The sequence below is a fragment of the Rhineura floridana genome, chromosome 6, assembly GCF_030035675.1.
Source record: "Rhineura floridana isolate rRhiFlo1 chromosome 6, rRhiFlo1.hap2, whole genome shotgun sequence".
Classification (NCBI taxonomy): domain Eukaryota; kingdom Metazoa; phylum Chordata; class Lepidosauria; order Squamata; family Rhineuridae; genus Rhineura; species Rhineura floridana.
In genome coordinates this window covers 27,109,421-27,137,164 of record NC_084485.1, presented here as the reverse complement: position 1 = coordinate 27,137,164, position 27,744 = coordinate 27,109,421, and the positions used below count along the sequence as shown (strand labels likewise).

The following is a 27,744-nucleotide window of genomic DNA, read 5'->3' as shown; positions in this document are numbered from 1 at the left end:
AGAAGTCGGAGTCGAACAGTAGAAAAATAGAGGAGTCGGAGTCAAAGGTCTGGAGTATCGACTCCACAGCCCTGCCTACTCCTATACTTTCAACAGGACCAAGGGAGGTTTTTCTTACTGCTTATTTGCAGTAGAGGCTGGTGCCCATAGGGACTGATAGGGCAGAGAGGCCAACAGCAGATGGAGCCAACCGTAGATGGAGCCAAAGCCAACTAATGCTAGTTTTGCCCCCGTTCTCCCCCCTCCTGAGTTCTATGACGGACACAATGAGACTAAGGGAGAAGGAAGCTGACTGGCAGTGCCACTCCTGGGCTACGTTTATGTAAAATGACAGGCAGGAGAGTAGATTAAAGGTGAAAGGTGGTGCCCATTTGTCCTAATGGACCAGCCTCCAGGAAGCTGACAGCAAGTGCCACACCCTGGACTGGATGCAGGTAAGAAGGCAGGGGCTGGCTGACTGCAGACCAAAGTTGGTGGGACAGTGCTCCATTTATGTTTCCGAGCTCGATTCAAGGTGCTGGTTTTGACCTATAAAGCCTTACACGGCTTGGGACCACAATACCTGATGGAACGCTTCTCCCCATACGAACCCACCCGTACACTACGTTCAAGATCAAAGGCCCTCCTCTGGGTGCCTACTCCAAGGGAAGCTCAGAGAATGGCAACAAGGGAGAGGGCCTTCTTAGTGGTGGCCCCCAAATTATGGAATGATCTGTGTGGCGAGGTGCGCCTGGCGCCAACACTGTTATCTTTTCCGCGCCAGGTCAAGACTTTCCTCTTCTCCTGGGCATTTTAGCATGTGTTTATATTGTTTTAAATTTTTAAATAGTGTTTTAAATTGTTTTTTAAAAGATGTATTTTAAATTGTATTTGTTTTTCGTTACTGTAAACCGCCCAGAGAGCTTCGGCTATGGGGTGGTACACAACTATAATAAATAAATAAATAAATATTTACCCTAATGGACCAGCCTCCTCTGTTTATTTCCATTCTCAGCTTAATTACTGCATGTCAAAGATGCAGGAGCAAAACCCACTCCTTCAAACCCACTTTTAGGACCCTAACAACCTTATACTTATCCAGCTACTCTTTATTTCATTTTATTGAAGTCTCTGCTCAGCCTAGTACAGGATTACAGCGCAGTACAATCCGGCACAGGATTATAATCTAAGGTCATGCCATTATTTCAAAATAGATTAATAATTACTTTCAACATGATTTGGAAACTCTGGAAAATGAAAGCCAATGCAGGAGAAAGGAAGAAAAAACCAAAATGCTCTTCCTTGGAACTCATTAGATAATGTACATCATGGCTAGAACTCATGTAAAAGCTTGAAGGTGTTTTCCATGTAACCTCTTCCGTAGGATACGTCTTTTGAGGCTGTAACTTTCAAACTGGGCACGAAGTGCAGAAGAGACAACATTTACCGCCTAGTGGCTATGAAATATTGTCACAGACCAAACAAGGGGTCTAGAGCAGGAAAGGGTAGCAGAAGAGCCCCATGTGTAATGAGCCTACAGACCAAAAATGGCACTCATGTATAGCATCTCACGCTCTACTGACTGTCTGGCCTCAAAAGCATAATTATCACTGGACTTGGTACACATGCATGTTATGCTCTATGAGGAGGAGCCTATTTCCAATAAGGCATGGACTGCAGGTGTAGCCAACACAGCAGCTGTTGTTGGACTATAGTCCCCATCAGTCCCAGCTAGCATGGCCCACGGTCATGGATGATGGGGGCTGTAGCCCAACAACAGCTGGAGGGCACAATGTTGGCTACCCCTGGAGCATAGAAATGAACTTGCATTATGGCAACTGGGATTGCTTCACCTGCTACACTTGTCAGCCTAATCTGGAACATATTCCAGAGCTGAATTTGAAGTGCGGAAACAAATAGCTTTTTCTGGATTAATCCGGTATAGAGTCTGCTGGACACAGCAAACTTGCATGAGCTCCACTTTGGATAACGGAGTAGGGTTGCTTCGGCACATCGGGGTGAGAAGGGGAAGAAAAGATGGGTGGAGGGGGCACCGAAGTCGACACAGTGACACTCTGGTCCTCGTCACTCACCACTGTGACTTCCCCTGCCCCTTCTTGAATCAAAGCATTGAGTCCTTCCAAATCCGAGCAGCTGATCCCGGCACCATTGATGAAAGCCTGGCCAGCCGAGACTTCGTGGCTGCCCACTGGAATGGCAGGAATTAGAGTCTGGTTTGGGGAGCTTCCCTCAGCTTGATTGTGGGTTGTGAGGAGCACCGCAGGCTGGCCTACCGAAATGCTGTCTGCCTGAGACCCTGAGGGAAGAGGAGGAGCAAGCAAACTCACCTGCTGTAGTATTTGCAACTGGCCATTGCCAGACAGATCGTCTTGGTTCTGGCTTATTAAGGTTGGAGGAACAATGTTTACGGAAGCCGCTTGCACCAGGCCGCCAGCCTGAGGCATTTGGTGTCCGACAATTATCTTGACCTGCCCTTCACCGTAAGATGAAGCCTGCAGTGGCACTTGGAGATGACTGACTGTAATAGGTGTGCCAGCCTGCCTAGTGGGGTCCACTTGGAACTGCAAAACAGCCAGCTTGGTATTTTTCACCCCATTATACTCAACATGCTGCCTCTTATGGCTCCTCAGGGAATCCTCTCGGACAAACGAGGCCTCACAGAGATCACACTTGAAGGCCTTCTTGGCCTCCAGTTTGGCGACTTGCCTGGAGCCGCCTTCCTTTGGCCGGTCTCCTTCCATCTTCTCGGTGGCTTTCTTCTTGACCTTGACCTTGTCCCCGTGCACTTTTTTCATGTGCGTGGTGAGGTTGCTCCGTTGCTTGGTATCAAAGGTGCAGAACTCGCACTTGAAAGGCCGATCCTTAAAGTGGATCCTCTCGTGCACCTTGAGGGTTGCCTTGTTGGAACACGAATAGTTGCACTCTGAGCATTTCACTGGCTGCTCGGGCTGGTGAGTACGCAAGTGCTGCCGGAGGCTCGTCTTGTTCCCACACTGGAACTCGCACTCCAGGCATCTGAAGGCATTTTCCATACTATGCTTGATGCGGATGTGCGACTTCAAGTTGCCCTTCATGGCGCAACGCACGTCGCAGAATTCACATTTGTAGGGCTTCTCCCCAGTGTGCACTCGCATGTGCCTCTTCAAATCTGAGTTGATTTTAAACTTGGCACTGCAAAGGCGACATTGGAAGGGAGCATCTCCTGTACACAAGAAAATAATTTTGAATTAGGGGCTGGAATGGGAGGAAGGTAAAGAACCTTTTGCTCCCTTCCTTCCACAAAGGCCAGTCTGGGTAGGCTGGCACCACAACCCCTTAGGGATCTCTCTAACCCAGTGGTTCTCAAACTTTTTTGGTTCGCGGCGCACTGTAAAACATATAAAAATTTTCTGGTGCACTTCGTGTACAAAATTAAAAATATATTAATATATTTTAAACTATGAATAAAAATAACAAACTATAGAAAACTATTACTTACTCTATACAAATGGGTTTCTTCTCATTTTTAAAATATACTTCCATAATATTTAAGGCACACCTAGCCATCTCTTAGGGCGCACCAGTGTGCCTGGGCGCACCATTTGAGAATCACTGCTCTAACCCCAGACAGGAGAATATAAGCTCTGCTGGATCAGGCCAGTGTCCCAACTAGTCCAGCATCCTTTTCTCATGGTGACCAACCAGATGCCTATGAGAAACCTGCAAGCAGGACATGAGTGCAAGAGCACTTGCCCCCTCCTACAGTTTCTAGAAACTGGTATCGTTGCTTCCGACTGTGGAGGCAGAACATAGCTGTCACGGCTAGTAGCCCTTGATAGCCTTTATTTTTAAGTAAAGCTCCAGATGTTGTGATCTCTCCTCATAGGGGAGTTTGTCCAGATCCTTGATCACCTTGGTTGCCCTTTTCTGCTACATTTTTTAGCTCTTCAATACCCTTTTTGAGGTGCAGTGGCAAGAACTGTACACAGTATTCCACAGGGGGTCACACCATAGAATTGTATAATGGCATTATGATATCGTCATTTTTATTTTCAATTCCTTTCTTATCCCCAACACAGAATTTGCCTTTTCTCACAGCTGCTGCATACTCTTTTGTTTTCAACAAGCAATCCACCACACCCCCCAAGATTCCTTTCCTGATTAGTCACCCTAATTTATTTATTAAATTTATATCCCACCCTTCCTCCTAGAAGGAGCCCAGGGCTTAGAACCAATCAGTCATTTTAATGTCCATTTCCCCAGTTTGTAGAAACTGCTGCAAGCACCATAAGGTTTCACTGCCCCACCCCATCTCTTTCACAATTAGGGTGGGTTCTTTTGATGGTGGTGGGAGAATGGAACCTGTGCACAGCCTAAACTGCAAAAACTCACCACTTTAAAATCAAACACAAACGAGCACTTCCTACATGCGCAATGTGAAGGGGAGGGAAGAGGGATATCTGCGTTCTGAAATGTACAGAATATTTCAGGAAAAGGCATATTTCCCCCCTTCTCTTCTCATATCCCCAAACAGCTTTCCTGCAGTTGCTTGTTATATATATATATATATTTAAAAACCAAAGCATACATTAAAAATAAAGAAAGATAGCAAAATGCATTGAAAAAGAAGTATATGGAGGAGAATACTGGAGCAAAGACAGACCTCTGCATAATTTGCAAGAATTATATTGAAAAACATGCATTAGCTTTTGTACAGTTGCGCCTATAGCTGGTAGAACCTGCCTAATCAACAGAGCAATATCGTGCAAACATGCACAGCATTGATACCTTTAACAATATTAATGGTGGGGTTTTCATTTTGGTAGGAATAGCCAATTATTGCTAATACCACCTTACAAAGCAGCACTGCTGACTTATTGCTGCTCTCAGCCACTTGAACAGCATGACGTTCCTTTGTTATTCCACGTCTCTCTCTCTCTCACGCACACAAAAGCTAGGGAATGAGCTACAGGGGTGCCGTTTAAGACAGACATAAAATGTAGGGAGGTCCTTAGTTCAGTGAATGTTGCAGTTCTTTAATAATCACAACGCATATGGCTTAATTTACTTTACCAGTTAATATTTTATAGATCTTCATAAATGGAAGATTGTAAAAAATGTATGTTCAAGTTGCTTACCCGGCTACATATTTCACTGATCTAGCCGAAGATTTTTCAAACTGCGATGTGGCATACTGTGCTAATCCATGAGTCTACTTAATAATTGAGACCCGTGGTGTAAAATGTTTATTATACACATTTTATTAATGAAGACACACAGCCTGCCAGTTCAGTTTATTTTACAGGCTGGCCCTTCCAGCTGCGTATACCATTGGGTGAATTGCAAAAGTCAGTTATTGGATTTTTACCTATTTTCCTGATGAAAGCCTAGTGCAGTGCATGATCCAACGGCCCCATATTCGGATGCCAAACTGTACTAAAGAGAGCTGCAGGGGCTAAATGCTGGTGGTAAATTTAATGTTCTAATCCAGAGATTGATCTGTGTCGCTGACTGTTGCTCCCCTCCATTGTCCCTTTAGTATTTGACTTTGGCAAAGGAAGCATAATTTATTATTGTTATTTTTTGCAGAGCTTCATTTGTAAAAGATAAATTATTGATGCAAGAAGTTTCATAGAAATTGAGAGAGGACTGAATGGCTGAGCGAAAGGTCTACAGGATCCGAGTCCAGGCAGAGAGGCAAGGAAAATCTTTACTTTGGAGATTCTAGCAAGAAGCACAGCTGTGTGAAAGGGCAGAGCTTCACATGCCAAGAATCCCAATGTATCAGGAGAGTACTCTTTAGGCATAGAAGGTGTGCAACATCAATCCCTGTGACTGCCAAGCAACATGAAGCCTGTGGATTGGCATGGCCTGGTATAAAGATTAATATTCTGGCCTTCTGACTATGCCAGGCCAACAGATCAGGGCCTTTTGCTTGCTACCTGTCAGCCTCCAGCTCAAGTCACTGGCCCTGGAGACCCTGAGCTGGAGATCCTCCAGATTAGAGTATGGCTGGCTTCGCCCTGTTTTTTAGTGCTTCCAGTCATAACGGGTGGGAAAAACATCTGGAGATGACATGAGCAATGTTTGGTGAAATCCTCAAGTTGTGAGATGCTTATAGCCATTTCCAAGCAGCTCAACTCTTGCAAGATCTAATGTGACCCACGCAAGGTTCTAATAGTTTTTTCCCCAATGAATCCACTACCAGACTTATATACGCGTATCAACTTGTTAGGGAGCCTCTTGCCAAGCATTTCAGCCAAGCCACATCCACCTGCCATCCATCTGGCGTCATATTTATACACAGCAGATAAAGACAGCTGAAATGAGGTTTCCAGGCACTGCTGATCAGCTGACTGGCAGTACTTGCAAACCTCTCTGCACAGGACTTCACAAGACCTGCTGATCATCGGATCTTGCAAATCTCCTTGCAAAGCACTCCGCAACAAGCTGGTGTCTTTTCCCTTTCTACAATAATTTTAGAGTATCTGTTCCCCTATCCTAACTGGAGCCAACCCATGGGAAACCCTCCCACCCCCCGAATTACCTGTATGAGACCTGAGATGTACGGTGAGCTGGCTGGAGTTTCGACTTGCATAAGGGCAGATCTGGCATTTAAAAGGGCGCTCATTTGAATGGATGCGCTGGTGCTTGTTCAGGCTGCTGCTTTCGGCAGCCGCATAGTCACACTGTTTACACTTGTAAGGTTTCACTCCACTGTGGGATCGCATGTGCATTTTCAGCTTGTCTTTGCGACTGAAGCTCTTACCGCAAACTTCGCATTTATGGGGCTTGTCACCTAAAAAACACAAAAACCGTAGGTGCGGCAGGGTTGAGGCAAGTTGTACTATACAGAACAAAGAGATCCTGACTGTAAGAAGCTTTTCCTTCCACCTACTGAAACACGCTTACACTTGGGAGATTTCTTCCATGCTGTTTGCTTGTCTTCTAGCAAACTGAGGATGTATCCAGATATTGCTTACATAACTCTGAAAGTGCATCTAGTTGCAGTATATTTATTTTACAAGTGGGATCGGAAACAAAATGTTGCAGTGTGGAATGCCCCTCCGGGAACCCCATTCCATTCGTCCCACCCACCATTTTCCATCTTCCACCCCAATAGTCACTTAACATTCTATGCCACTGAACATGGTCACTACCTGGTTTTGGTGGATCATTTTCTCTCCATTTTGTTTTTTTTATGGGGGGGGGGTTGGGTGAGATGGGCACAAACGTGCTTAATCCCAGCTATGATTTCTCCATTGATGTCTATGGGAAAGTCTCACTTCCATCCCTGGGACATATTAAAACAGCTTCTCAGCACGAACCAAGAAGTCACAGTGAACCAACAAATAACAGTGAGATGCCTCTTTCTACCCTTCTCCATATATGTCTCCCTCCTCCCTTTCCAGCCATTCCATTCCATTCCTCCTCCCACATGATTGTCAGTTCTCTCTCTCTCTCAGTGCTATTGAGTACTTATGGAGCAGCCCCATCTCACCCCCACCTTTAGGTTTATTTTCCTCTGAAGATTTTTTGAGCATCTGCAAACCTCAGGGTTACTTCAAGTCTGCAGATTTCCCTCTCATGCATGGGTAGTGTGGTCTTGGCTACATAAGCAGGAACATGGGAAGACTTGCGGTATGAGAAATATCTCCCTCTCTCTCTTTCTCAGACAGACAGAATTCCATAGTCCCAAAAAGAAGCTTCTTTACCCTTCACATACTATAGGACAGTCTTTCCCAACTTTTGAATCCCCAGATGTTGCTGGACTACAGTTCCCATAATTCCTGACTATTGGCCATGCTGGCTGGGAGATGTAGTACAGCAACATCTGGGGATCCAAAGGTTGTGAAAGGCTGCTTATAGGATATTTACTTTTTCTAACAGAGAGTTAATCCGTATTGTTTAGATCAAGAGGGGGGAATAAGGCACATTATTTGCAAACAGAAGGTCCCAGGTTCAACCCCTGGCATCTCCAGTTAAAAGAATCAGATGCAGCAGGTCTGGGAAATACCTCTTCCTGAGGCTGAGTACCCGTGGGCACAGTGACAACCCTGAGGTCTTCCCCTGGAGCCCAAAAGCCTGAGGCCCTCCACTCACTGCCCTTTTGGTCATGAGGTGGTTAGGATGGTTACCTTTTCTTCCCTTGAAAAGTACATAGAGCTGAAGGAGGAAGTGGGAAGGGTGACACTCTTTCCCACTTCCTCTTTCAGCAATTTATGCTCTTCAAGGCTCAAAATAATTTCACTGCATCTGAATTGTCCCTTGGAAAAGCGAAGGATGAGACATGGTGCTTTCTTCCTCCCTGTCGGTGTGAGGAGATAAGTGACCAGACGGGGTGGTGCTCAAAGGCCTTAAAAAGGTTGGCTACTGCACCAGTTTGTCTGACTCTGTCTAAGGCAGTTTCGATCTGTGTACTTGTAGCCTGGAGATTGGATAAATGCGTCACAGGAACCAGCCAATGCACAATGTTTTGTTGGGTGTGTTTGTGTCTGTTATAGTGCTTACAATTATCTGTTAAAATTCCATAAAACGTTTTAAAACTTACAATTTTTCATTTGAAAAAACCTTTTCTCCTAATATCTTTTGCTTGCTGCCCTGAGCTCCTACTGGGAGGAAGGGCAAGGCATAAATTTAATAAATAAATAAACAATATCTCCATTAGCTCTTCCTCAAATAACTACAGCACTTTGCAGCAAACCAGGAAGGAGCCTGCCCACTGTCAGAGGAGCATGGGGAGCTGTCTCTCATCCAGCAGTTGCTATGGCCCCTCTCCCATTTCTTAGGGGATGTCCTCTTGGAAAGGTCCCCAGGTCCCAGGAGACCAGCTGAAAAGAGCCAAATAGGGGCTATATAACTTTGGATCATTTACCTGTGTGCGTTCTTAAATGCCGTTCCATGTCTTTCATGCCATAAGATGTCTTGAATTGGCAGCCTGGGGGTAGAGAAGGCGGCAAACTATTGTATATTTACTCTTTTTTTTTTTAATCCTGCACTTCCTTCAAGGATCCCAAGGCAGCGCACATGATGTCCCCTCTCGTCACAATAACTTAAGGTATGTTAGACGTAGAGATGGTGACTGGCCAAAGGTCACCCAGAGTTTCATGACTGGGGATATGAACCTGAGTCTCCCTGGGCCTAGTGCAGCACTATGACCACTAAATCACACTGGTTTATTAATCACAGATGACCTCAAAGAGACCTTAAACATAAATCTTATTAAAAATTACAGAACACAAGATAGCAGTAAGATATCAATAAGACCACCAAAAAGATCAATACTGTAATACAAAACAGGCTCAAAAACCATCTAATGGAAATCTCAAAAAGCTACAGAAAGCAAATGTCAAAGTGCCAAAAGTGAATAATATAACAATAAAAAAAAAATAGGGCCGTATTCAATGAATTAATTGTGCCAGCACAAGGATTCGCACCAGCACAACCGGACTTTCTCCCTCCCCACCCATGTGTATCACATCCCCATATCTGCTCTGGAAAGTTGGAAGAACCCCTAGAACAAAGTTAGAGGGTGCAGGGGATGGGGAGAGGAAGAGAACATTCCATTAAAAAAGGAGAAATCCTTGTGCTGACAGAACCAGTGGCTCAGCATTATGTTGCATACAATCCTTAGTCTTCTCTCCAATGCTAGTCCTACTCATGGCAGGCCTGCTGAAATGAATAAACATGACTAGCTTTGGTCCATTAATTTCATTGGATCTCCTCAGAGTTAAACAGTCGGATACAACCCACATTACCAAAAAATAATAATCATGACATCAATAAACAGAGAAAACAATCTATAAAACAAATCAGATAAGCAGGCCTAATTTAACACCATGACACCAAACAGGAGAAAAAATGAACACAAAAATAAAATGGTGATATACAAATCTGGGGGGGGGGGGAATAGAGGAAGAGTCACTCTTCCCAAAGGAGATTCCACAGAAACTTGTCACAATTAACTGGCATGCACTGAATGGAAGCCTTCCCTCCCAGCTCTTACCTGGCTCTCCTCTTTCAATCACTTTTCCATCTCTCATTCGGGGAGGTCAAGATTCCTGTTGGCTCTCAACAGGAATAGATGAACTAGACCTGGGTCTCGGCTCTTACAAAGAAGGGACTTGATTAACCTTGTTCCTGATTCCTCTTCCAAACTTCTAAGCATATTAGGAGCCACAGAGCCCTCTCTGAACTTGGCTTGCCTACCTTTAAATACCTCCAGGCAAGCCTTATTCACAGTTTCTTGTTGGGGTGGGGCCAGGAGACCACATGGCCATGTTGCTCCCTAATGTTAGCACGGTCCATAATTGCCATGGCAACAAAAAATGCAGAAGCCCTTCCGCATTTCAGGCAAATGGCTACTTCACTGGATACTGGGAAGCAGGATCTTGGGTCCCCAATGGATGCCGGCTCCACGAGCTAGAGAGAGCCCCAGCTGATGAAGCATCAAGGCCACAGCTGACGAAACATCAAGGTGAGTTAAGCAGCAGAGCGAAAAGAGGGTAAGTAGCTCCCATTTATTCCATTATTTAATTGAAGTAAAACAGCTCAGAGCAATAAGTAATAAGGGCAGCCCAAGGTCACCCTGAGCTAGGAGCCAAATCCTGAAAGAACCTATATCTTAGGAGACAGAACCTAGGAGAAGGAAGCCTATAGAAAGCTAGTTTTCAACACCACCCTAGCAGGAAAGCTTCAGGGGACACTGTAAAGAAGGCTAAATTCCAGTCGGAGAGAAGGGGAAAAAGGAAACTCCACTGATACATACAGGGAGAGAGTCAGCTCAGTCCTTGCTAAAAAGGGCAGCTTCAGCCTTCCTGAAACACAACCACAAGCTCTGTTTCCCTAGGTTAAAGAAAGGTCAGGCTGTTCTAGGTGGGAAAACAACAAACAAAAAAGACTTGCCTGGAAGTCGCAGCCCCTTGCTTAGATTAAAAGCAGCCAAAAGCTTAAACAGCCCCGCCCCTCGCTCAAGAAGGAAGCCTGCCTTCCTGCCTTCAAAGGAAGGAAGCCTGAGATAATCCTAAAGAGTTAAGGCCCAGCTGATAGTTGAGCCATCAGCCTCAAGTAACACATCACTGGCTGGCAGCAGTAGCTGGGAGGAACCAGCCACACATATAAAGTCAGAGCACCCTAGCGAGGGAGCCTGCTCCACGAGCTAGAGAGAGCCCCAGCTGACAGGGCGAGTTCGGCAGCAGGGCGAGTTCGGCAGCAGGGCGAGTTCGGCAGCAGGGCGAGTTCGGCAGCAGGGCGAGTTCGGCAGCAGGGCGAGTTCGGCAGCAGGGCGAGTTCGGCAGCAGGGCGAGTTCGGCAGCAGGGCGAGTTCGGCAGCAGGGCGAGTTCGGCAGCAGGGCGAGTTCGGCAGCAGGGCGAGTTCGGCAGCAGGGCGAGTTCGGCAGCAGGGCGAGTTCGGCAGCAGGGCCCCCCACTCTGCCCGTCTGTTCCCTAACCTCAACTAAACCGCAGTCTCCAACCCATTGACGTAATAAACCTTAAACAAAACTATACAGGTAAGAAGCCAGCAGGGGTGTGGGGGCTTTCCAGTGTTTTGCACCGCCTGTTGGACAGAAGTCGTGGGTGTGCTCTCGGTGCAATGAGCTTCTGGCTCTCCGGGAACGACTTCATTTCCTTGAGGCCAAGGTAGCAGACCTGGAAAAGCGGAGAGAGGCAGAGAGGTGTGTGGAGGAGACCTTCAGGGACGTTATAGCTGTGTCCCACTCCAACGATGATAGCTCTCCTGCTATCATGGAGAACGATGGTCTCGGGGAAGGAGAGCATCCAGCTGAGGAAGAGGGAAACGATCCCTTAGAAGGGACCCATTCCTTGGGGGATGAGCAGCTATCCTCTCGTGCCGAGGATATATCTCCAGGGAGTGGAGGGATCCTTGTAGTGGGTGATTCGATCATTAGGAACATAGACATGGGCGTGTAGACCGCAAGGTGTTTTGCCTGCCTGGGGCGAAGGTTGCAGATATCGCCCATCGTTTAGATAGTTTGGTAGACAGTGCCGGGGAGGAGTCAGTGGTCATGGTGCACGTTGGCACCAACGACATGGGGAAATGCAGCCGTGAGGTCCTGGAAGCAAAATTTAGGTTGCTAGGTAGGATGCTGAAAGCCAGGATCTCCAAGGTGGCTTTCTCTGAAATGCTACCGGTTCCACGTGCAGGACCAGCCAGACAGGCACAGCTTTGCAGTCTCAATGCGTGGATGGGTGGGTGAGCAGGGAGGGGTTGGTCTCTCTCAGCTCTGCCCACCGGGGTACCTGGTCCAGCATCATGGTAGATCTGAGGGTCGGGGAGGTGGGGTCGCTGTCGTCTATAAGAGTTCCATCTCACTCACCAAGCACCATGTTCATTCAGTTACTGGCCTGGAGTGTTTACACCTTGTGTTGGGCCAGAGGGACAGGCTGGGAATCCTTTTGGTGTACCGCCCACCTTGCTGCCCAATGGCTTCCCTAACTGAGCTGGCGGAAGTGGTCTCGGATATATTGTTGAGGTCCCCCAGACTAATAGTACTGGGGGATTTCAACATTCATGCCGAGACCACTTTGTCTGGCGCGGCTCAGGACTTCATGGCTTCCATGACAGCCATGGGGCTGTCTCAATATGTTAGTGGTCCAACACATGTATCGGGGCACACTCTAGACCTTGTTTTTGCTACTGAGCATGGGGAAAGTGATCTGGATGTGGGGAGTTTTACAACACTCCCTTTGTCATGGACAGACCACTGCTTGCTGAAGTTTAGACTTTCAGTAACCTCTTCCCTCTGCAAGGGTGGGGGACTTATTAAAATGGTCCGCCCCCGGAGACTAATGGATCCTGAAGGTTTTCAAAGGGCTCTGGGGGATTTTCCGGCTGATAGGACTGGCGCTCCTGCTGAAGCCCTGGTCGCTCTGTGGAATACGGAGATGACCCGGGCTGTAAACACGATCGCTCCTGCACGCCCTCTCCTTTGTAGAGCTCATACAGCTCCATGGTATACTCCGGAGCTGAGAGCGATGAAGCAAGATAGGAGGAGGCTTGAGCGGAAATGGAGACGAACTCCCGACGGATACAATTATGCGCTGGTTAGTGCTTCGACTAAGCTCTATGTAGGAGCAGTGAAGGCAGCTAAAAAACATCATTTTGCTGCCACTATTAAATCATCTCTTTGCCGCCCAGCGGAGCTCTTTCGAGTTGTCCGGGGGCTTCTCCATTCAAACCCTCCGGACAGGGTGGAATCATCGGAGGCCCGCTGTAATCAGTTTGCCGATCACTTCCAGAATAAGATCTCATGTATCCGCCGGGACCTAGACTCTCAAGTTATAGCAGTAGATCCTAGTGAGGTGTCCGGAGCACAGTCTTGTCCTGTTTTGTTGGATGAGCTTCAGTTGGTTCAACTCGAGGACGTGGACAAGGTGCTTGGACAGGTACGTGCAACCACTTCGGTACTGGATCCTTGCCCCTCCTGGCTGATAAAAACTAGCAGGAATGGAACAGGTAGCTGGGCCAAGGAAGTGATAAATGCCTCTTTACGAGAGGGAGTGGTCCCGGGCTGTCTGAAAGAGGCAGTGGTGAGACCACTCCTGAAAAAGCCTTCCTTGGACCCAGACAATTTTAACAGCTACAGGCCAGTGGCGAATGTTCCATTCCTGGGCAAGGTCTTGGAACGGGTGGTTGCTGGCCAGCTCCAGGCGCTATTGGATGAAACTGATTATCTAGATCCATTTCAATCGGGTTTTAGGCCCGGTTTTGGCACTGAGACAGCCTTGGTCGCCCTGTACGATGACCTATGTCGGGAAAGAGACAGAGGGAGTGTAACTCTGTTGATTCTCCTTGATCTCTCAGCGGCTTTTGATACCATCGACCATGGTATCCTTCTGGAGAGGCTCGCGGAGTTGGGAGTTGGAGGTACTGCTTGGCAGTGGTTCCGCTCCTACTTGGCGGGTCGTCTCCAGAAGGTAGTGCTTGGGGAACATTGCTCGACACCGCGGGCTCTCCAATATGGGGTCCCGCAGGGGTCAGTTTTGTCCCCCCTGCTTTTTAATATCTACATGAAGCCGTTGGGAGAGGTCATCAGGAGTTTTGGAGTGCGTTGTCATCAGTATGCTGATGACACGCAGCTCTACTTCTCCTTTTCATCTTCTTCAGGTGAGGCTGTCGATTTGCTGAACCGTTGCCTGGCCTCGACAATGGACTGGATGAGAGTTAACAAACTGAAGCTCAATCCAGACAAGACTGAGATGCTGTTGGTGGACGGGTTCTCTGATCGGATGGTGGATATATACCCTGTCCTGGACGGGGTTACACTCCCCCTAAAGGACCGGGTTCGTAGTCTGGGAGTCTTTTTAGACTCTTCCCTCTCACTTGAGGCTCAAGTAGCCTCGGTGGTTAGGAATGCGTTTTACCAACTTCGGTTGGTAGCCCAGCTACGTCCCTATTTGAGTAAAGAGGACCTTACATCAGTGGTACATGCTCTGGTAACCTCACGTTTGGATTACTGTAATGCGCTTTACGTAGGGCTACCTTTGAAGACAGTTCGGAAGCTACAACTAGTGCAAAATGCGGCGGCCAGATTGCTGACAAGGACCAAGCGGTCCGAGCATATAACACCTGTTCTGGCCAGCTTGCACTGGTTGCCAATATGTTTCCGGGCTAGATTCAAAGTGTTGGTATTAACCTATAAAGCCTTATACGGTGCGGGACCACGATACCTTGCGGAACGCCTCTTCCGATATGAACCGGCCCGTGCACTACGTTCTGCTACGAAGGCCCTCCTCCGGGTTCCAACTCACAGGGAGGCCCGGAGGGTGATGACAAGATCTAGGGCCTTCTCAGTGGTGGCCCCCGAACTATGGAACAGTCTCCCTGAGGAAGTACGCCTGGCGCCGACTCTGCTTTCCTTCCGGCGCCAGGTCAAAACCTTCCTATTCTCTGAAGCATTTTAAGTTACATTGATCTAATTTTAATAATGTTTATTGTATTGTTGATTGTATTTTAATATTATTTTGTTATTCATTGTATTTTTATACTATTTTATGTTCACCGCCCAGAGAGCTATTGCTAGTCGGGCGGTATATAAATTTAATAAATAATAATAATAATAATAATAATAATAATAATAATAATAATGAGACGATGGTGTCGGGTGGAAGGGTTTGGATTTGTTAGGCACTGGGGAACATTTTGGGACAAGCCGGGCCTGTACAAAAGGGACGTGCTCCACTTGAACCAGAATGGAACCAGACTGCTGGCACTTAAAATTAAAAAGGTGGCAGAGCAGCTTTTAAACTGACTGAGGGGGGAAACCCGACAGGAGCTGAGGAAGGTCCGGTTCGGAATAAACCTCCCCCTGGAGTAAAAACCAAAGAAATGATGAAATTTTAAAAGGGGTAGGCCTAGAAGTAGGCATTGTGAGAGCAGGGGCACAGGATATAAATTCAGAAGAGCAAAATTACCACGGGCCAAACCACAAGTGCCAAAGACACTTGAAGAGAGACACTGCTTACAAGTGCCTGTACGCTAATGCTAGGAGCCTCCGAACCAAGATGGGAGAACTGGAGTGCTTGGTCTTAGAGGAGAGCATTGATATAGTGAGCATAACGGAGACCTGGTGGAATGGAGAAAACCAGTGGGATACGGTTATCCCTGGATATAAACTACATCGGAAGGACAGGGCAGGACGTATTGGTGGCAGAGTTGCTCTATACGTGAAAGAAGGCATTGAATCCAGCAAGCTTGAAACCCCAAAAGAGGCGGACTCCTCCACAGAATCGTTGTGGGTGGTGATACCATGCCCCAGGAGGGACTTAATACTGGGAACGATCTATCGTCCCCCTGATCAAAATGCTCAGGGAGACCTTGAGATGAGATATGAAATTGAGGAAGCATCCAAACTAGGAAATGTGGTAGTAATGGGTGACTTCACATACCCGGACATAGACTGGCCACATACGTGTTCCAGTCATGACAAAGAAGCAAAGTTTATAGATATTCTAAATGACTATTCCCTAGACCAGTTGGTCATGGAACCGACCAGAGGGACGGCAACCCTGGACTTAATCCTCAGTGGGGACCGGGACCTGGTGCGAGATGTAAGTGTTGTTGAACCGATTGGGAGCAGTGACCACAGTGCTATTAAATTAAACATACATGTAACTGGCCAATTGCCAAGAAAATCCAACACGGTCACATTTGACTTCAAAAGAGGAAACTTCACAAAAATGAGGGGATTGGTAAAAAGAAAGCTGAAAAACAAAGTCCAGAGGGTCACATCACTCGAAAATGCTTGGAAGTTGTTTAAAAACACTATATTAGAAGCTCAACTGGAGTGCATACCGCAGATCAGAAAAGGTACCGCCAGGGCCAAGAAGATGCCAGCATGGTTAACAAGCAAAGTCAAGGAAGCTCTTAGAGGCAAAAAGTCTTCCTTCAGAAAATGGAAGTCTTGTCCGAATGAAGAAAATAAAAAGGAACACAAACTCTGAAAAGAAATGCAAGAAGACAATAAGGGATGCTAAAAAAGAATTTGAGGGTGGTTGCCGGCCAGCTCCAGGGGCTCTTGGATGACACTGATTATCTTGATCCATTTCAATCCGGTTTTAGGCCCGGTTTTGGCACTGAAACAGCCTTGGTCGCCCTGTATGATGACCTTTGTCGGGAGAGGGACAGGGGGAGTGTGACTCTGTTGATTCTCCTTGATCTCTCAGCTGCTTTTGATACCATCGACCATGGTATCCTGCTGGGAAGACTCACGGAGTTGGGAGTTGGGGGTACTGCTTGGCAGTGGCTCCACTCCTACTTGGTGGGTCGTCACCAGAAGGTAGTGCTTGGGGAACATTGCTCGATACCCTGGACTCTCCATTGTGGAGTCCCGCAGGGATCGGTACTGTCCCCCATGCTTTTTAACATCTACATGAAGCTGCTGGGTGCGGTCATCAGGAGTTTTGGGGTGCATTGTCATCAGTACGCTGATGACACGCAGCTCTATTTCTCCTTTTCATCCTCTTCAGGTGAGGCTGTTAACGTGCTAAACCGTTGCCTGGCCGCGATAATGGACTGGATGGGAGCTAACAGACTGAAGCTCAATCCAGACAAGACTGAGACGCTGTTGGTGAGTGCCTTCTCTGCTCAGATGGTGGATGTTCATCCTGTTCTTGATGGGGTTACACTCCCCTTGAAGGAACAGGTTCGTAGCTTGGGAGTTCTTTTCGATCCTTCCTTGTCTTTTGAGGCCCAGGTGGCCTCGGTGGCACAGAATGCTTTTTACCATCTTCGATTGGTAGCCCAGCTACGTCCCTATCTGGACAGTGACGACCTCGCTTCAGTTGTTCATGCTCTGGTAACTTCTAGATTGGACTACTGCAACGCGCTCTACGTTGGGCTGCCCTTGAAGACTGTTCGGAAACTACAGCTAGTCCAGAATGCAGCGGCCAGATTGTTGACGCGGACCAGAAGGTCCGCTCATATAACACCTGTTCTGGCCCGTCTGCACTGGCTTCCTATTTGTTTCCGGGCTAGATTCAAAGTGCTGGTTTTGACCTATAAAGCCCTACACGGCATGGGACCGCAATACCTGGTGGAGCGCCTCTCCCAGTATGAACCTACCCGTACACTGCGCTCAACATCTAAGGCCCTCCTCCGAGTACCATCCCATCGAGAAGCTCAGAGGGTGATGACTAGAACCAGGGCCTTTTCAGTGGTGGCCCCCGAACTGTGGAATAGTCTCCCCGATGAGGTGTGCCTGGCACCGACGCTACTATCTTTTCGGTGCCAGGTGAAAACCTTTTTATACTCCCAGGCATTTTAAAGTGTATTTTAACTGCATTTCTGTATTTTGGATGTTGTTTGGTTCTTTATTGTTTGTTTGTTTTGTCTCTTGATTTATTGTATTTATTGTATTTATATATTATGCTTGTTTTTATCTTTTTGTACACCGCCCAGAGAGCCTTTGGGCTTAGGGCGGTATATAAATTAAACTAAATAAATAAATAAATTGCTAAGAACATAAAAACCAACCACAAAAAATTCTATAAATACATTCAAAGCAGGAGACCATCTAGGGATGCGATTGGACCCTTGGATGATAAGGGAGTCAAAGGTGTACTAAAGAACGATAAGGAGATTGCAGAGAAGCTAAATGAATTCTTTGCATCTGTCTTCACAGTGGAAGATATAGGGCAGATCCCTAAACCTGAACTAACATTTGCAGGAAGGGATTCTGAGGAACTGAGACAAATAGTGGTAACGAGAGAGGAAGTTCTAGGCTTAATGGACAATATAAAAACTGACAAATCACCGGGCCCGGATGGCATCCACCCGAGAGTTCTCAAAGAACTCAGATGTGAAATGGCTAATCTGCTAACTAAAATATGTAACTTGTCCCTCGGGTCCTCCTCCGTGCCTGAGGCCTGGAAAGTGGCAAATGTAACACCAATCTTCAAAAAGGGATCCAGAGGGGATCCCGGAAATTACAGGCCAGTTAGCTTAACTTCTGTCCCTGGAAAACTGGTAGAAAGTATTATTAAAGCTAGATTAACTAAGCACATAGAAGAACAAGCCTTGCTGAAGCAGAGCCAGCATGGCTTCTGCAAGGGAAAGTCCTGTCTCAGTAACCTATTAGAATTCTTAGAGAGTGTCAACAAGCATATAGATAGAGGTGATCCAGTGGACATAGTGTACTTAGATTTTCAAAAAGCGTTTGACAAGGTACCTCACCAAAGGCTTCTGAGGAAGCTTAGCAGTCATGGAATAAGAGGAGAGGCCCTCTTGTGGATAAGGAATTGGTTGAGAAGCAGAAAGCAGAGAGTAGGAATCAACGGACAGTTCTCCCAATGGAGGGCTGTAGAAAGTGGAGTCCCTCAAGGATCGGTATTGGGACCTGTACTTTTCAACTTGTTCATTAATGACCTAGAATTAGGAGTGAGCAGTGAAGTGGCCAAGTTTGCCGACAACACTAAATTGTTCAGGGTTGTTAAAACAAAAAGGGATTGCGAAGAGCTCCAAAAAGACCTCTCCAGACTGAGTGAATGGGCGGAAAAATGGCAAATGCAATTCAATATAAACAAGTGTAAAATTATGCATATTGGAGCAAAAAATCTGAATTTCACATATATGCTCATGGGGTCTGAACTGGCGGTGACCGACCAGGAGAGAGACCTCGGGGTTGTAGTGGACAGCATGATGAAAATGTCGACCCAGTGTGCGGCAGCTGTGAAAAAGGCAAATTCCATGCTAGCGATAATTAGGAAAGGTATTGAAAATAAAACAGCCGATATCATAATGCCATTGTATAAATCTATGGTGCGGCCGCATTTGGAATACTGTGTACAGTTCTGGTTGCCTCATCTCAAAAAGGATATTATAGAGTTGGAAAAGGTTCAGAAGAGGGCAACCAGAATGATCAAGGGGATGGAGCGACTCCCTTACGAGGAAAGGTTGCAGCATTTGGGGCTTTTTAGTTTAGAGAAAAGGTGGGTCAGAGGAGACATGATAGAAGTGTATAAAAGTATGCATGGCATTGAGAAAGTGGACAGAGAAAAGTTCTTCTCCCTCTCTCATAATACTAGAACTCGTGGACATTCAAAGAAGCTGAATGTTGGAAGATTCAGGACAGACAAAAGGAAGTACTTCTTTACTCAGCGCATAGTTAAACTATGGAATTTGCTCCCACAAGATGCAGTAATGGCCACCAGCTTGGATGGCTTTAAAAGAAGATTAGACAAATTCATGGAGGACAGGGCTATCAATGGCTACTAGCCGTGATGGCTGTGCTCTGCCACCCTAGTCAGAGGCAGCATGCTTCTGAAAACCAGTTGCCGGAAGCCTCAAGAGGGGAGAGTGTTCTTGCACTCGGGTCCTGCTTGCAGGCTTCCCCCAGGCACCTGGTTGGCCACTGCGAGAACAGGATGCTGGACTAGATGGGCCACTGGCCTGATCCAGCAGGCTCTTCTTATGTTCTTACCCCAGGGATTTGGGGGAGGTTCAACCGAAGGGCTGCATAATTTCTGGGAAGCCTTCTGGGGACCATATGGCAGTGATGGGCCAGGTGGCAAATGCAATTTTGTTTCCTTTGTACAACAGGGTAGTTTCTACACAGCCTCACACACAGCCTCTCTCTCCTCCATCCAGGCAAGCAGGAAGCATTATCAGAGTCGAAGGACATACCCCAGCTGGGCAAAATCACTTGGGATGTGAAGCAGGGCCAGTGAGGGGTGTGGCCTGGGGACAAGTCCAAGGGAGAGAAGGGGAGAAGGAGAAGGAGAGGCACAGAGAGAGTGGCTTGAAGGGCTGCACTGGAGCCCTGGGCCTGTGCTCCCCCTCCTGTGCCATACTCAGTTCCTGGACAGGTGGATAAGGCTGAAAAAAATGGACTTGCTCAAGTCTACTCAGACGGTTTCACAGCTAAAGAAGGATTTGAATCCATGTGCTGCTGGTCCAGGTCCAATGTTCTATCGATTTGACTATACTACTCTACTGACTTCTTTCAAGCTCAGGTGTTTTGCCTGAATTATCAGTGCTGTTTGAGATTTATGGTGTTGCCATAAACTTCGGACTAGAGGTGCAAGGCCCATAAAGAAACTGAAAAATCCAGAGGAGGGGAATGGCTTCTCTTTCATTCCCCGCCCCACGCAATTTTCAGAAAAACAAAACAAAAAAGCTTAAGGAAAAGATGGACCACTGGGTGTTTCCCCAATTTTTCCATCTCTCCCCCTCCCCCTGACTTTCACATCTCTATTTCAGATGACACAGAAGGAACCACATTCACACCGTACATTTATTCCACTATTATTCTACTTTAAACCATCATGGCTTCCCCAAAGAAACCTAGGAAAGATAAGTTTGCCCAGAGAACCTCTCAGAGTTCACTGGGCAAAGGGACTGACTGTTCAAGTACTCTGACAACTGTAGCTCTGTGAAGCTGAAATCAGGGATGGTGAATCTGTGGCTCTTAACATGTTGCTGGACTGCAGATCCTATCATCTCTGGGGTGTGGCTGATGGAAGCTGGAGTCAAACAACATCATGAGTGCCACAGATTCTTCATCCCAGAGCTAAGGATCTCAAGTATCATACTGAGGAAAGACTTCTGCCTGAAACCTTGGAGAGCTGTTGCCAGTCAGAGTAGATAAAAGTGGACTAAATCGACCATTCGTTTTCCTCATTTATTTGAGGACAAGCTGTAGCTCACTGACAGAGTACCTGCTTTGCATATAGAAGGCCCCAGGTCTAATCCCTGACATCTCCAGATTGGGCTGGGAGAGACCCCATGGCTACTAGCCATGATGGCTATGCTCTGCCACAGTCAGAAACCACAGGAAGGGAGAGTGGTCTCGTGCTCAGGTCCCGCTTGCGGGTTTCCCAGAGTCATCTAGTTGTTCACTGTAAGAACAGGATGCTTTCAAAGCCCACCACAAAGCAGTATCAACAAAGCCATCCTCCCCAACTGCTATGGGGTTTAGAGCACGCTCCACTGCTTTTCCACCTGTGAAGGAGAGTATAACCTTTCCTACCCAAAAGCAACAGGATTGCAAGAAAAATCTGTGAACCAGCGACAGCCTGTGGACCAATGGTTCTAAACAGCAGAAGCATGCGCTTCTATCAACCCAAGACTGTCATACTGTCTACCCACAGGCATATACTTTACCTGGATAGCAGCAGTTAAGTTTCTTTTGCGCCACTGACGTGGTGGATTTTCTGCTACGAGGTTTTGGTGGAGTGGTGACAACAGCAGCAGGTTGAGGCTCGCTGCTCTCACCAGGTAGGTAGGTTTGGTAGCCATGCTCAAAAACAAACTCCGGTGCAGAAACTGAAAAGCACAAAAAGACTCAATTTTAACATCAGGGTGCTGCAAGCCCACATATAATAATTACAAAAAATCTACTCCCGAATTTGAGACTATAACGCAGTCTTTTCTCTTTCTTAGTGATTTCCTAGCCACTGAGAGAAGAGCCACAAAGCCAGTGAGGGAAGTGCTAGATGGTCCATAACTGGTCTACCCATTACTTCCTATCCTAGTCTGTAATGTGAAGCAGTGCCACTTTGCTTATATGGGCCATGGTGTTGTGAGTTTCTCAATACACCTTTGCCTGCCAACGATATTAGCACTGTCCCAAAATCTGTCCTCCAATTTCTCGTAAGTTTTCTTCTCCCAAGAAAAAGGCTTCCATTTTCCTCCTTCGTTCTCAGGGCATTTAGCATTTCTTGAGAAATTTCTGCGGTTGTGGGGTTTTGAGCTTACCCTATTGCTGTGAGGTAGCTGGCGGTAGTGTTACCCCCCCTTCTTTCTAAGTAAACATTTCTTCAGCACTCTGCAGCCTCCCTGGCTGCCCACGCCTGAAAAAGGCCCAGGGGTAGAGTTATCTCATAATATTTTCTTCTTAATTGAAGCACAAGGCACCTGGGAAGGCTGTAGAGTGCAGATCACTGGTGAGATGATTTATGCAATGAAATAAAGGATACTCATCCCTTGGCTACTTCAGAACTAAGACAAGTGTGTGGTTGAACACTAAATAAATATATTGATTATAATTGTGTTTTATTGCTTCTTTCATTTCTTACATTGTATTTCATAAGAAGAGACTACTGGACCAGGCGAATGGTGCATACAGTCCAGCATCATGTTCTTAAAGTGGCCATCAAGATGTACATAGGAAGCCCACAAGCAGGACCTGCGCACAACAGCATTCTCCCCACCCTCCCACCCCCATCGTTTCCAGCAACTGATATTCAGAAACATGAATTCAAACTGAATTCAAATTGGAGTGCAATATAATACAATATATATATAATAAAAGAAGCAATGAAGATACAATTAAAGATCATACAGCCCAGCACATTACAGTTCCTACAACAGGCAGAACATTCATTAAGGATCATTAAGTGAGCCATCAAGATCCTCAGCGATTTTCATGTTGTTTGTGTGTGTGTGTGGGAAGTTTGGGAATGATCTAGGCCAATATTCTCTACTCTGACTGGCAGGGGGCTTAGCAGAAGGCATTTCTTTTCAGTGGCCATGCCAAAGACAGGACTGGGGACCTTCTGCGTGCAAAGGAGACACCCTTCCACTAAGCTACATAAGATGCTCACTTATCCAAGGCATTCCTACTGCTCAGGCATATGATGCTAGGGTTTTTTTTGTGGCCATTTAGAAGTCGCTTCCAAACCTTCCTCAGTACATACCTGTGATGGTTTGGGTCTCTGAAGTGATTGTTCTTGTCGTGGTTTGGGTCTGGGTTGCTGGCACGGTTTCTTCTGCCACAAACTGTACTGTACTGGTGGTCCCTGTTGTTGCTCCGGACAGTTGACAGCCACTTCTTTTGTGACCAACAAACGCATCTAGGTTATTGAACTGCTGCTTGCACAGACCACAGATGTGAATATCTGGAGCGAGCTCCACTAGGACAGTGGTGCCTCCTGGAACTGCCAAAAAAAATTTAAAAATCCATCACACTGAATATAGTAGTTGTTGTTATGTGCCTTCAAGTCGATTACGACTTATGGCGACCCTATGAATCAGCGACCTCCAATAGCATCTGTTATGGACCACACTGTTCAGATCGTTCAGGTCTGTGGCTTCCTTTATGGAATCAATCCATCTCGTTTGGCCTTCCTCTTTTTCTACTCCCTTCTGTTCTTCCCAGCATTATTGTCTTTTCTAGTGAATCCTGTCTTCTCATTACGTGTCCAAAGTATGATAACCTCAGTTTCATCATTGTTACCAAAGGAATGGAAACTGAAAAGTTCTATGCCGCAAAGGCTATTGGTTGCAAGCGACTGGAAACAAAGGACTCTTCCAACAATTGAGAAATGGTTCAGGACGTTCTGATATATAGCGTTAATTGTTAATGACATGCTAGAACAGGGATTGAATGTAGTGTCTTGGTGCCCATGAAGCCTCTGAGGTCAAGGTCATGAGGTGGTGAGAGTAGTTACCCGTCTTTTCCTTGAAAAGTATATAGAACTGGAAGGGTGACACTCTTTACCACTTCCTCTTTCAGCTTGATGTACTTTTCAAGATTAATTATGCAGGTTCTGACTTTAACCCAGATTCCAAGCCAGTGTGGTGTAGTGGTTAGTGTGTCAGAGTGGGACCTGGGAGACCAGGGTTCAAATCCTCGCTCAGCCATGAAGCTCACTGGGTGACCAGTCACTGTCTGTCAGCCTAACCTACCTCACAGGGTTGCTGTGAAGATAAAATTAGGACACGGAGAACCATGTTTGCACCCCACCTTGAGCTCCCCAGAAGCAAGGTGGGATATAAATACAATAAATAAGTAAGTAAATTCTAAAGGTGAAATGTGCATGTTTTCTCTGTCTCTTGGGAAAGCTGGCCAGGAGGAAAGAGGTGACCAGAGGGGGTGGTGTCCACAGCATTTGCTCAAAAATCAAATTGTGTGCTCTAGCCTACACCAGAAAAACATTATCCTACAACAGGTTATCAACAGCTTAAAAGACGTGAACTGCACATTGCTTTAGCATCCAAGCAAATACATTGGCACTAGGTAAGATACATTTGCTTGTCATAAAGAAGGCATTTGTTTCCATGCTCCAAGACTTAACTCCTGGAGTTCCTAGGAATGGAGCTCAACCCCAAAGGATGACAAACGTAGCAACCCATACTATTTTTTTTAACAAGACAGTAAAAGCATATTGCTATCTGTCCTTGGTAATCATGGACCTTATTTCTGCCATTTGGAGCTACAAAATAACAGTACACATATACATGCATGAAAGTTGCTAATAAGTCAGGTTTCACCCCGCTACAGATTGCTTGAAGTTAAATTGGGAGGAGGGGGAAGGGAGAGAGATAAGGCCTTTTCAGTAGCTGCATGTATATTATGGAATATCTTGTTGTGAAGCATGGACAGCCCCTCGTTTTATTTGTTTTTTTTTAATCCCATCAGGCTTTTGCCTGTTAAGGTCATTTCTACCTGTGATCTCTGCCATTATTGCATTTAAATGGATTTTTTTAAGTTGTGCATTAGCACATAGCTATGGAAAATTGTTGTGAATTTTATGCATTTTTATTACTGCATTCTTTGTATTTTAATATTTATATGTGTTGTACTGTGATTATACATTGCTGTACACCACCCTGAGGGGTGCACAGAAACTAAGGATGGATCAAAATTGTTAAATAAATTCATCTTGATTTTAATCTAGAAGCTCATGAATACCAGGGCACTAGAGTCTATGCTGCAACTGGGGAGATCCACTTTGAGCAGTTAACAACGCAATCCCATACATGTCTACTCAGAAGTAAGTCCCATAGCATTCAGCAGGGCTTACTTCTAGGTAAATGGGCACAGGATTGTGTCCTATGTACGATGACCTATTATCGGGTAATGCCTGAACCAAATAAACAAGGGTTTTAGTTTTGCTTTTAAACATGACGAGATCCAGGTTGTGGCTAAACGAATTCTTTGCCTAAATCAGCCTTGTAGATAAACCCACAAAAGTTACTAGCAGGCATGTTTTTCTATTCTGCTGAGGGCTGCCAAAGAAGGGAGAGAGAGTTGTGCTTCTATGCTGGACATGGAGAAGCGGGTTTCCCTCCTCTAGCAATCTACACAGCACACTAATCTTCCTCTACCAGCCTACTCACTCGCCTCATGCAATTCCTGGTTGCCTATGGCTACCAGCCTTAATGCTTAAGCACAAGGCTAGTCAAAATATACAATGCCAGTTCATGGCTTCCCTTCAATCCCTATCTAGTTAATAAAAATTGCTAACAATGCAGACCTAGGCATGTTTTCTCAGATGCAAACCCCACTTATGAATGTAATCCATTACATTTATATCCAGGCTTTCCTCCATGGAATTTAAGGCAGCATACATGACACTCTCATTTTTATTTTCACTCACAACAACCTGGTGAGGTAGGTTAGGCTGAGAGATTGTGATGGGCACAAGATCACCCAGTAAGCTTTGTGACACAGCCGTAGTCCAAGATTTTAATCTCTATAGCAGTGTTTCCCAAACTGTTTTTATTTTTGTTGTTGCTGGACTACAACTCCCATCAGCCCAGCCAGCATGGCCAATGGTCAGGAATTATGGGAAGTGTAGTCCAGCAACAAAAAAAATAAAAACAGTTTGGGAAACACTGCTCTATACTATTCTGGCTCTTTATGTTCAATGAAGCTTACTCCCAGAAAACCATGCATAGGATGGCAGCTCACTTCACCCTATGCATTTACTCAATAGAGTGCCCCGCTGAGTCAAACTATACGCACAGGTAAGTGTGTACAGTATATAGTGGATTGCAGGCTTAATGTATTTAAACTCCAATAGTGCAAATAGATCCATTGTGTGAGATCTCTTAAAACATTTTTTTAAAACCTTTTAAGATAGCCTTTTAAAAACTGAAATTCTTATACCTTGCTGGACAAGCTTTACACAGCATGCGTATAGCACTGAGCAATTCCATTATGTAGCATGTGAAGATGTGCATTCAGTGCTCCTTGAGACAAGATTATGGCCCCATCTACACTGTACTGTACATTTAAAGCAGCATCACACAACTTTAAACAGTCATAGCTTCTCCCAAATAACCCAGGGAACTGTGGTTTGTTAAAAGTGTTGAGAGCTCAAGGAGACCCCATTCTCCCCCAGAGCTATAGTTCTCAGATTGGTTTAATAGTCAATCCCTCTTCCAAGGAAACTCTGGAAGTTGTAGCTGTGAAGGGAATGTCTCCTAACAACTCTCAGCACCCTGAACAGACTACAATTCCCAGGATTCTTTGGAGGAAGCCATGCCTGTTTAAAGAGATATAATACAGCTTTAAATGTACAGTACAGATGGAGCTATGTGTGTTGGCCATAGTTTAGCAGTGGAGGTGGGTCACAGAGGCAATTGGAAACACCTCTGTTTGAGCCCCTACAAAGCTGCTGCCAGTCAGTGTAGACAATACTAGGCTAGATAGCCTAACCTGGTGGAATAAGACATTTTTCTTTGCACACAAATGCATCCCTATCATCTTCTCTGAAACCTAGGGGGCATGAAATGCAAGAACCAGGCTCCAGGCCTCTGCATTCTTTGTAAGCAGAATGAGCTAAAGAGTAAACTAACCCCAATCCCCTTGCACAGGGTGCATTAAGTGCTGGAATCCGGTGGCATCCAGGGCCTCACCAGCTTGCACACTTGCGTTCAGTAGGCTTGGTGCATGCTGTAGTTATGGCCAAAATGGCCCATTTCATCGGCGCATACTTCATCCTTTGCAAAATGAAGCTGCACTCCGACGCGCAGTGAAAAGGGAGTAAGTCCGCCTAGCTTAGTGAACATGCTAAACCAACTGACCCCCAACCTTCTCGGCCCCTCTTACAGGAGCTGCACCTAGCCGGCCTCACCTCCGGCAGGGCCTGCGCCCTCCCCCGGCTTCTCCTAACACTACCCGCTGCGCAGTCCTCCCTAATGCGAAGCTGATCTTTCCAGGCAGGTTCCCGGGCCCGCTTGTCGCTTCGCAGCCAGATTCCCGGGCTGGGCGAGCGCCGGCTGCTTCTTCTTCCGCTACTCAGGTTTCGGGGCCCGCCCGAGCTCAGGCTCCTCGCAGCTGCTCCATTCCCCGGGCCCGGGAGCGCGGATAAGCCGCGCAGCCACTTACATTGCACGGGGCTGGAGAAGGGCTGGCCGGTCGCGGCGCTCGGGTTCATCACTGCCGCCGCAAGTTGGGCCCGAGCTGCGTCAGGCACTCTTTTGCACAACAAAGAAACAGACGGGGAGGCTTGAAGATAGAATAGCTTTTTCTCCTTGCTCTCCCCCCCCATGTGCAAAGGGCGGGGACGGATGTG

At 46.4% G+C, this 27,744-nt stretch overlaps 1 protein-coding gene across 2 annotated transcripts; it reads right to left on the bottom strand.

The window, feature by feature from the left end:
• On the bottom strand, window positions 1-27,744 carry ZFP64 (ZFP64 zinc finger protein). Of its 2 annotated transcripts, XM_061631244.1 has the most exons (6): window positions 27,558-27,744; window positions 23,137-23,376; window positions 21,602-21,763; window positions 8,855-8,917; window positions 6,527-6,778; window positions 1-3,202 (listed from the first exon to the last, which is right to left on the bottom strand). In XM_061631244.1, exons 1-6 carry the CDS (start codon window positions 27,718-27,720, stop codon window positions 1,911-1,913), a joined length of 2,172 nt encoding a protein of 723 aa, XP_061487228.1. In that variant the 5' UTR covers window positions 27,721-27,744; the 3' UTR covers window positions 1-1,910. The 2 variants fall into 2 exon arrangements, with proteins under 2 accessions (XP_061487228.1, XP_061487229.1); XM_061631245.1 differs by lacking the exons at window positions 21,602-21,763; window positions 23,137-23,376; window positions 27,558-27,744 and adding an exon at window positions 9,986-10,492 and having other exon boundaries at window positions 17-3,202.